Genomic DNA, 11136 nt, shown 5'->3' with positions numbered 1-11136 from the left:
CCCTTCTGCTGCCGGCTGGCTGGGGACACCCTTCTGCTGCCGGCTGGCTGGGGACACCCTTCTGCTGCCGGCTGGCTGGGGACACCCTTCTGCTGCCGGCTGGCTGGGGACACCCTTCTGCTGCCGGCTGGCTGGGGACACCCTTCTGCTGCCGGCTGGCTGGGGACACCCTTCTGCTGCCGGCTGGCTGGGGACACCCTTCTGCTGCCGGCTGGCTGGGGACACCCTTCTGCTGCCGGCTGGCTGGGGACACCCTTCTGCTGCCGGCTGGCTGGGGACACCCTTCTGCTGCCGGCTGGCTGGGGACACCCCTCTGCTGCCGGCTGGCTGGGGACACCCCTCTGCTGCCGGCTGGCTGGGGACACCCCTCTGCTGCCGGCTGGCTGGGGACACCCCTCTGCTGCCGGCTGGCTGGGGACACCCCTCTGCTGCCGGCTGGCTGGGGACACCCCTCTGCTGCGAAAGGAAAAACAGTGGACACAGGGCTGAACCAGTTCTGCAGACCTTTTATTCACAGCATGAATAGGTGTCCAAAAGGTCAGGAACCCACCCATCATAACATGATCATTTTTACTCAGGTAGACTTTCACAGAACGCTGAACCAACAGCCGCATGAGTAATCCATGGCTGACGAACAGGAACACTACGAATCTCCAACTACCGGAGGCATCCTTGTTGCCTGTTATGATTAATAGGCCCTGAAACACAACATCCTGATGGCCCACTGTTCAGAAGAGGTGGTGAATATGCCGGCAGGTAAGAGAAGGTTTATGGTGCATTAGTCCGATAGAGGAGTACCGACATTGCCCTCAGACCAAAGCTCTGCGAATGCAATTTTTTCAACTCCAAGACTAATACAATAGAAAACTACAGCGGTCCCATCTAAACATTTTCCAGCCCGACCATGGGTCTCCTGAACTAAACTAACAGCATCAATCACATTACTGCCAGGAAATGCAATCATAAAACTTACGTAAAAGTGACAATTAACGGTGGTAGAGAGAGGTCCCAAGTGCAAGATTCCACTCTGGAGCAGGACATCAGTGGTTACACAGGATTAGAAAAGCAAGATCCTACTCTTTTAGAAACAGCATCTCGCAGTCCATGGGTTGTGAGTAATACTCCAGTTAGTCAAGAAAACTTCTATGCAACCACATACAAAAGCCTAGCCATCTTCTACGAATCCTGTACAAGCTATTTAATAGGGTATATAGGCAGGGATCCCAATGTGGCAACCGGAATACTTATTACCAAGGTGTGTCTAATTCTGATGGACCTTGCCCACCCTTTTGTAAGTGTTATGGCACACATATCGAACATCAAGTAGAGTAAGCTTTACTAGAAGTAGCCATAGCGTGCTAGATGGGGCATACACTGGAAGATGGAGAACATGGACGTCTCCACTTGTTGGAAAAAGTCATTTGAGCAACAAAATTAGTCGGCAAAAATGATCACTTATCAGAAGGGCGATATAACAAAGTTCTCAAGGATCTTTGTGATACTCTGCAATTTCCAAACTGATCATGGTTTTAATGTCATGACTGGAGAACCACAAAGTCCTGATACAACGCTGTCTGGTAAGCTTATTCATTACCACCGATCTGACTGCCATGCTGTTGATTAATCTCCATTGCCACTTGGATCAATCATTTTCCGACAGCACAACATGTTAAGGATGTGTCATTATACAGCACAGGGATCCGAGTTCAGCAATCTGATATTTCTGGTTTCAAGTCTGTAAATTTAGGGATATTTTTTTTTTTTTTTTTTTCAATAGAGAAGTCAAATAAACTATACCCACAGCATGCCATGTTTGATAAGTGAGGGACTCAAAAAAAAAAAAAAAAGAAAGGAAGAAAAAAGTGACTAGTGATCACAGCATTTTTTGCAAAAGACGCTGTGTGAAAACACCAAAATAGCGCAAATAAAAAAAAAAAAAAAAAGTAATGACTGCCACTAAGCATGTGAAACTGCACCATGACTAATTCTCCAAAAGGCTGAATTTCTATTAGTGGAGACCTTCGAGCAGAGATGAGTTGCGCTGAGATCGGATAAGCCATGAGAAAAGCCAATTTCTGGTAAATCGGAGAAGCCCACCAGATATTAAATCCATGGAGGTCGTATATACCCAATATACAGGGTGGGCCATGTATATGGATACACCTAAATAAAATGGTAATGGTTGGTGATATCAACTTCCTGTTTGTGGCACATTAGTATATGGGAGGGGGAGAATTGTTGTGAACTCTGTTTTTGGGCTCCCTCTTGTGGTCACAACTGGTACTGTGTGAGTGCTGTCTTTGGGCTCCCTCTGGTGGTTCTTTGTGTCATTCTGCAGGTCTGAGGCAGGATCAGCTGTCTCGTTATCTCTTAGCTGGTTTCCTATTTAGTTCACCCGGACTCTCAGTTGTTGCCTGCTGTCAATGTCTTCAGTGCTATTTTGGAGCTCTCCTGCAGTCCTTCGTTATCAGTCTCTTCAAGAGAAGCCAAGTTTTGCTTGGTTCATTTTTTGACCATCAGTGGTCACATGTTTCTTGGTTTATTTTTGTCCAGCTTGCTAATATGTGATTTCCTTGCTTGCTGGTAGCTCTAGGGGGCTGAGTTTCTCCCCTCACACCGTTAGTTGGTGTGGGGGTTCTTGTATTCTCAGCGTGGATATTTTGCATAGGGTTTTTTACTGACCGCACAGTTCCCCATCTGTCTTCTGCTATCTAGTATTAGCGGGCCTCATTTGCTTAATCTGTTTTCATTTCTACGTTTGTGTTTTCCCCTTACCTCACCGTTATTATTTGTTGGGGGCTTCCTATATCTTTGGGGTGATTTCTCTTGAGGCAAGTGAGGTCTTACTTTCCCTCCAGGAGTAGATAGTTTCTCAGGCTGCGTCGAGACATCCAGGATTTTAGGCACGTTCACCGGCTTCCTTTAGTGTGTTGGTTAGGATCAGGTTTGCGGTCAGTCCAGTTACCACCTCCCTAGAGCTCGTGTCTATGTTCATAAACTTAGCTAGTCCGTTTTGTGATCCTCAGCCACTAGGATCATAACAGAGAATACAGTAAAATGGCCCCTGTATCGGCATGCAGTATGAAGAAGTCACAGCTCCTGTGATCTGCGTCTTAACTTGCAGAAGACCTGTATTGTAAGCATACATATCAGAACTAGTATGTGTGCTTATGATACAGCTCCTCTGACAGTTGAGACACAGTTTTCAGGAGCTGAGTTTCTTCTGTCTGCAGCCAGTCCCGACATGAGACCAAGATGGGCAGCTGTTAGAATTATGTGACAGGGACTAGTCTATTACATTTTTTGGAGAACACCATTAAGAAGCATGTATCAATTAATAAATTAGGAGCATCTTAGGCTACGTTCACATTTGCGTTGTTGGGCGTTGCGTCGGCGACGCAACGCACAACGCATGCAAAAACGCATTGTTTTGTGACGCTTGGGTCCATTTTTGGCTTGATTTTGGACGCAAAAAAAAATGCAACATGTAGCGTCCTGTGCGCCCTGACGCTTGCGCCAAAAATGACGCATGCGTCACAAAACGCAAGACAAAACGCATGTCCATGCGCCCCCATGTTAAATATAGGGGCGCATGGCATGACGCATGCGTCACCGAACCTGCGCCCGACGCAACGCAAATGTGAACGTAGCCTTACAGGTGCCGTGTGTCTCTAGTAGAAATGTCACTATATTCAGGGGATGAAGTAAATCTTTTAAGTTACACCATTAAAGTGGCGTAACCCATGCTACAATGATATTGGCGTAGCTGGTCAGAATTGGCATGAAAATGACAAAAGTAGCAATATTTTTGAGCAACTTCAGGGTAGCGCAGACATTTTAAGTTTTAACACTTAGGGCTTGTTCACACTTTCCTTTGTTTGCTGCGGATTTTTCAGCTCCTGATTTTGAAAAACCGCAGTGCAAAACGGCGGTGGTTTTCACTGCGGTTTTTTGTGCGGTTTCTACTGCGGATTCCACTGCGGGTTTCCAACTGCACTTTCCTATTGGTGCAGGTGGAAAACCGCTGCGGAATCCGCAGAAAGAATTGACATGGTACCTCTTTTTTTCCACAGAAAATCAGCGCGGAATTTCCTGCGGAAAAACGCAAAGTGGGCACAGTGGTTTTTGTTTTCCATAGGGTAACATTGTACTGTACCCTGCATGGAAAATGGCTGCGGATCCGCAGCTGCAAATCCGCTGCGGATCCGCAGCAAAAACCGCAAAGTGTGAACATAGCCTTAAGGTGTTATACACCAGAGTTCTTGGTGAATAGTATCTTAGTGAATTTGGCGCCTTATTTTGTTTTTATATCTCTTAAGGTCTGGGAAAGTCTTGTGTGCATGTTTTGTGCAGGAAAATATTTACCCAAGATAGTAATCATATACTACAAAAATTGCAGAAGAAAAAAGGAATTAGACACCATAAACAACTGCTTTACTCACACTAATACTGGTTTTCCTGCAATCTTGGGATGTCGGAGAACCTCCGCCACGGTCTCCTTTGTTTCTTCCATCCTGTCGACATCACTGGAATCAATAACAAACACCACTCCATAGGACTCGGCATAATAGTTTTTCCAAATGCCACGGATCTGCTTGCCACCGCCGAGATCAAACATGGTGATGTCAAATCTGCCCTGCCGAATATCTGCTTTGGAGAAGCCCACGGTCGGGGCCACATCTTGTGGAGATTCTGTAACAAAAGAGCAATGGTCAAGTATGCAGGCGCCATGTTCCAGGAATAACATGTGGCACGTTTTGTCTAGCCGCAGGTTTTGTTGAAAGAACAAGGTCTCCTGCTGGACTTTACATGTCGTCACAATAAGCCGCTTAACACTTCCATGGCCACTGTCCCTGCAGTAAGAAATGTTATGAACTCTTCAGTAACATTAACTACGGCATACAATGGGGCGAGTCAATCATTCATCATTCACTGACGCTCCTGATTCATTAACAGACGTGTAACGGCATGTACCGCTGGAGTAAGATTTGTGGCACACTGAACGCCGCCTCTCATCATGACTTTGACAAGCAGTGACTGCCACATCTCGTCACACACCAGATATCCCCACTTTGTTGGCGCTGGGGGTGAAAATAGAGAGAAAATACCAGAAGTCGATTATTTTGTGAAACCTCGCATTGTGCAAAAAAATTGCAACTTATCAGAGCCTTTTTCTGCCAGAAATATGGCAAAGGCGCTTTGATGAATTTCCCCCAAAGTGTCAGGGAAAGCAATGTATACACTGAAGGAACTGATGGAATCAGGATGAACTGGACTGATTGTGAGCCTCTTACTATATGGTCTTTGCACCACCAGACCTCACTGCAAGAGACCACAGATCCTAGATATAAAATCTTTAAGATTAAGGAAACCTGTCCGTTGTTTTTGGTCACCATATTGCTCTGATCCAGTACTCTAGTAGTGCCCTTGTCCATCAAAAAAGGAACATATGTAGCTAATGTGATGCTTTACTGACAATCCAATAAAAGTAGAGTGCTCGCAGCTCCAGGGATGTTGCGGGCCGTGAGATAGGCTACGGCTGTTGTGCATCATGATGCTTCTAGCAGCCTAATATTGCTAAAAATCAGGTGCAAATCAGTTGTCAAAAGTTAAGGAAGTGAGGACACTGGGGTCGACTGGTCTTCTGATAAAAGTCCAGTCTCTATGCATCTACAGACTACTGGATCCTTACAGCCTGCTCAACATAAGCGAATGAGCCACAGCACGACTAGTCAGAGTGTGGCCGGATGTAAGCAAATCACATACTTGCAGTCACTTGACCGCCTGCTCTCACCAGCGATACTGGAGAATCCTGACAGCGAGAGGTGCACAGGCTGTAAGGATTCACAAGTTTGCAATCACTGAGTGTGCAGACTCTCATCAGAAAACCCGAACAACACCCTTAAAGGGAACCGGTCACCAGTTTTGTCCTGTGTCAACTAAAACTAAGACTTTAATCAGCATCTGTGCTGCAGTCCATCAATGGTTATATAACCCTCTGACTCCCCCTGTATAAACTATAAAAATCCTTTCGAAGTTATCCTGCTCGGTGTATTAATACTGTCGGTCCAGTCCAATGGTCATGGTTTCTGATGTCTCCATCCTTCCTCTCAGATGAAAACAAACAACCCACATAGGGCAAGTTAGCAGCAGCAAATGTAACTCTGCACTTATTTTCCATCCAACAGCCGTTCCTGGGATCTAGAGTTCTGCTCTCAAGATCACTGGGGGCTCAGTGACCATTAGTTTATGCACCATCCTACAGTATAAGTGATAGTTTGGGGAATAATCCGTTCATCCATTCTCAGCCCATAGGCTTACTGATGTATAAAATAACAAACAGACCATTACTTAGCCTCCCCGTATCCAGCAATGTCTCTCCACCACTACCGTTGTCTTTGTTTCTTTGTTGATCGCCTGCAGTGGTGATGTCATGTTGACAGTTCTGCAGTCAATCCCTGGACTCTGTGGCTCGTGCCATCTACATCGGCAGCAAGGCCTACACTTGCTGTACTGAAGCAATGAAATTTTATACAACTAAACAGGAAAGAGGAGATCAAGAGGTAAAGGGCAACTAACCGAACCCCTTCCATACCCGGCCAAATTATTCATGTCTGACCAGTGTCACTTTATGTGGCAATAACTCTGGAACGTTTCCACATACCCCAGTGATTGCGACATTGTTTTTATTCATTACACATTATACTTTACGACAGTGGTAAATTTAGGTCGTTACGTTTGCCGCTTATTTATGAAAATATTAGAGATTTCACACAAAAAAAAAAAAAATTACAATTTTAAACCTTTGAAAAAAAACATTGCACATAAATAGCATTTACCTTTTGTCTACCTTACGTTGTTTTATTATGTTAGAATGTAAAAAAAATTTACAGCAATTTATCATTTTTTCAAAAGAATACAGACAAAAAAAAAAGTGTTTTTTAAAGGACCTATTCAATTTTGAAGTGACTTTGTGGGACCTATGTATTCGAAACTACAAAAAGTGATATTATTTTGGAGAACCGCTCAGTATATTTGTTAACCCTTCAGGTGCTTTTCAGGCATTAATGCAAAGTGACATGACAGGAATGAAAAATTATATTTTTACCACCTAAATGTCGCTAACATCTGAACCGGTCTGTATAGCCGGCAGACTCTAAGGCCGTTACTCGGCTGTGAATTCCCATAGTAAACACCAGAACCACGTGATCACAGAGTGCCGATGAGGTTAAAGAGGGACCCCCACTCTCTAGTAACCATCTAGATGCCACTGACAGCAGCATCTAGGAGGTGCCGACACCGATCATGGCTGATGCAGCAGGGTGTCGGCTATACCGGACAGCTGCGGCATTTTCATCCATCAAGGGATGCTATTCTCTTCTCAGGTCAAGGTGTATTGCTGATCATTAAGGGGTTAAGGCAAGGTATTTAGGGGGCTGCTTATATCCCATGACTTACCTCCTTGGATGCCTTTCACAGTTGCAGTTTTGCCAGCATTATCCAAACCCACCATAACCAGAGTCACTTTCCTATAGAGAAGGAAAAGAAAATGGATAAATAACACAAGTACCTGTCACATTATGTTTTACATACAAAAAGATAAAATAACATTTCTCAGCAAAAAAAAAAAAAGCCGTCTATGTGCATTAAATGTGAAAACCCTGTAATACAAGCCTCGCATATGGCGCCATTTATAATACCCATGTCCGCTTTTGGGCACCAGCAAGAGGGTGTGACGGAGACCTCTGCCCCCACAGTCGCTGCCCCAGGAGCACAACCCACCCGGTCCTTACAGATTCAATGACGAGGTAGCTTGTGTGACCCCTATATACCACCGCAGCGTCAGATACAGGTGCGGACATTAGGAATACACCGGATCATGCGGATTACCGGCACCAGATTATCAGGAGGCTGGGAATACAGCACAGCTCTACAACCAGTCACATTAGTAAAGGTGGATAACATTCATGGAAGAACCAAATATTGGGCTACACGAGCGTCACCGGGGATATACAAGACGACTACGAGAAAACCACAACTGAGAATTTCAACAGGATATATAGCCTAATCAGAGTCTTCTCCAAAAGAAAGACGGCTGTTTTATCCTCTTAATGTGTTGCAATCATTATATAACCGTGTACTTACAATTGTTCATTTTGCCTTTCTACCCAGTAAATTCTTCTGTTTCAATTAGGTCTTTGATATGACGTAGAAACAGGAAGCCTCTTTTTCCTGCACAAGTCAACCCCTTGTTCTACTCATTACATAGCTGCTCCACACTCCTCCCCCCGGCCAGGGACTTTTGATTTAGAATTGTAGTTCTAATGATGACTCATGTGATGAGAGGTAGATACACACACACACACAACAAGTATAGCTAGACAGAGCGCTTCTTCACCTCCGCTCCAGCAGAGTCGGCACTAGCGGTACTGGAGCTGCCCGGACCTAGGATGCAGCGGATGACACATGATGCCGGCACCCAATCAGCGCTGGTGTCACGTTTTTCGCCTTCAGATAAAACTGAACATGAAGAGGAAATCCATGCTGCAGCTCATCCCTGGCTTCCGCTTCATGTACGGTTTGTCCACAGGCGGAGACAGTGACGCCAGCGCTGACTGGACGCCGGGGTCACATGTCACAACATAGCCTCACTGCCCTGGGGAGAGCGAGTGCCGATATCGCAGGAGCGGAGCCGGCACAGGAGGCGAGCATAGGCTTCATTTTAATTTACTTTAAGAAGGGGCTGTGCTAGTAGTGGACAATCCCTTTAAGGCTGAGCACAGAGTTGCCATCTAACATCCACAGCTGGTGCACTATTCTGTATTTACAGATCAGTTGTGCGTCCACAGCTCACCTCACCGGCTGCCGCCATCGCTTAAACCAATTCCTACAGCAATTGGCCATGAGGCTGAACATGGGAGATACAAAGCAGAGGCCAGTCCGTGCTGCGGCGGGAGCGCTAGGAAGGCTTCAACATCATGGCCGTTCTATGGCGCACACTAACTTCCTCCTCTTCATCAGCTTTTCCTGAAAAAAGAACGGAGAGTAAAATAAAATGATATCCAGGGAAATTGGAACGGTTTCCTTATAACCTGAAACTCCCACTATCTGCAGCTGGGTGCATGGAGACCACACAGGCATCATGTGTCAGACACAGCGCCCCTCCTGCCTACTGGTGGGGCCTGGTATTGCAGGTCCACTATGCCCCTGTGTGACCATCACACGCGGGAAGCAGAGATCCTGGAGAAGACAGGAATAATGTGACCCAGGTGACACTGTATAGAGGACCCCACTGATGGCCGCAGCCCCCTATGGAGCCGTCACCCAGCAGCATCCCTGCCATGTGACAGACAGATGATGACATTGCACTGCAGCATCCACAACACCCACCTCACCACCGCCTCGTGTGGGAGCCCGTGACCGGCAATGGCCACACACAGCGCCGACTACATAGCGGCCGGTCCTCCACAGCCTGCGATCTCTCACTACAGACAGACTGACTGACGAGACAGAACACACCGGAAGCTGCAGACTGACTCTATGGTAACCCAGCAAACACTTTCCTGTAACTGGCAGCCACGCCCCCCACTCTCTTTCCCAGCCAATAGATAGTTTGATACCAATCTACCAATAGCGAGGCGTGACTTATAAATGTTTCCTTGGAGGAAATGGTAGAAGAGCGATGATTGGCAATGGCTACCTGGAGGGACGTATATGTTGTTATGGTGATTGCGTTATTACAGGAGGCTGCAGAGATTTGTTGTGTAATCTGTACATGGAGCAGAGAGAAACTACAAGTCCCAGCATCTTCCTGGCCAAATTAAAACTGGTAAAAAAAATATGGATGTGTGGAACTAATCAGATTGCAGCTCTCGTTTTTCAAAAGGCATATGACAAATGAAAGCAGTGCCCTCATTGGTTGCCATGAGCAGCTGCGCCACTTTTCCTTTGCCCCAGTTTTTATACACTGCTCTCGTGGCGTCAGATGCTGCAAATAGCGGAAGACAAATGTGCAACAAGTCACTAGTGAATGGGGTGATGGCAAAAGCGGATGTAGGACCTGCGGCAGATTCCACGCGGGGCGAGGACACCACGCTTGTGGGTTATGCTGTAGACTCCACGTGGGGCGAGGACACCATGCTTGTGGGTTTTACTGTAGATTCCACGTGGGGCGAGGACACCATGCTTGTGGGTTTTACTGTAGATTCCACACGGGGCGAGGACACCATGCTTGTGGGTTTTGCGGCAGAATCCACGTGGGGCGAGGACACCATGCTTGTGGGTTATGCTGTAGACTCCACGTGGGGCGAGGACACCATGCTTGTGGGTTTTGCGGCAGATTCCACCCGGGGCGAGGACACCATGCTTGTGGGTTTTGCTGTAGACTCCACGTGGGGCGAGGACACCATGCTTGTGGGTTATGCTGTAGACTCCACGTGGGGCGAGGACACCATGCTTGTGGGTTTTGCGGCAGATTCCACCCGGGGCGAGGACACCATGCTTGTGGGTTTTGCGGCAGATTCCACGTGGGGCGAGGACACCATGCTTGTGGGTTATGCTGTAGACTCCACGTGGGGCAAGGACACCATGCTTGTGGGTTTTACTGTAGATTCCACCCGGGGCGAGGACACCATGCTTGTGGGTTTTACTGTAGATTCCACGTGGGGCGAGGACACCATGCTTGTGGGTTTTGCGGCAGATTCCACGCGGGGTGAGGACACCATGCTTGTGGGTTTTGCGGCAGATTCCACGTGGGGCGAGGACACCATGCTTGTGGGTTTTACTGTAGATTCCACCCGGGGCGAGGACACCATGCTTGTAGGTTTTGCGGCAGATTCCACGTGGGGCGAGGACACCATACTTGTGGGTTTTGCGGCAGATTCCACGCGGGGTGAGGACACCATGCTTGTGGGTTTTGCGGCAGATTCCACGTGGGGCGAGGACACCATGCTTGTGGATTTTGCTGTAGATTCCACGTGGGGCGAGGACACCATGCTTGTGGATTTTGCTGTAGATTCCACGTGGGGCGAGGACACCATGCTTGTGGGTTTTACTGTACATTCCACGTGGGGCGAGGACACCATGCTTGTGGGTTTTGCGGCAGATTCCACGTGGGGCGAGGACACCATGCTTGTG

The 11136-nt window shown here is 47.2% G+C and overlaps 1 protein-coding gene across 4 annotated transcripts in view; it reads right to left on the bottom strand.

Moving 5' to 3' along the window:
- Positions 1 to 9621, bottom strand: part of ARL13B (ARF like GTPase 13B) — a 57535-nt gene extending 47914 nt beyond the window's left edge. For 2 of the 4 annotated variants that reach the window (XM_077294103.1, XM_077294104.1), the window contains exons 1-4: positions 9391 to 9621; positions 8855 to 9027; positions 7459 to 7529; positions 4443 to 4692 (exon numbers count right to left, since the gene is read on the bottom strand). In XM_077294103.1, the coding sequence (XP_077150218.1) occupies positions 4443 to 4692; positions 7459 to 7529; positions 8855 to 8916 (383 nt within the window). In that variant the 5' untranslated portion in view covers positions 8917 to 9027; positions 9391 to 9621. Of the gene's footprint in view, positions 1 to 4442; positions 4693 to 7458; positions 7530 to 8854; positions 9030 to 9390 lie in introns of all 4 variants that reach the window. The other 2 variants (XM_077294101.1, XM_077294102.1) reach the window with 2 other exon arrangements.
- Between the last annotated feature and the right edge of the window lie 1515 nt (positions 9622 to 11136).

The sequence above is a fragment of the Ranitomeya variabilis genome, chromosome 3 (assembly GCF_051348905.1).
Source record: "Ranitomeya variabilis isolate aRanVar5 chromosome 3, aRanVar5.hap1, whole genome shotgun sequence".
In the NCBI taxonomy this organism is placed as follows: domain Eukaryota; kingdom Metazoa; phylum Chordata; class Amphibia; order Anura; family Dendrobatidae; genus Ranitomeya; species Ranitomeya variabilis.
The sequence above is the reverse complement of the archived record's forward strand: the minus strand, read 5'-3'. Positions and strand labels throughout refer to the sequence as shown.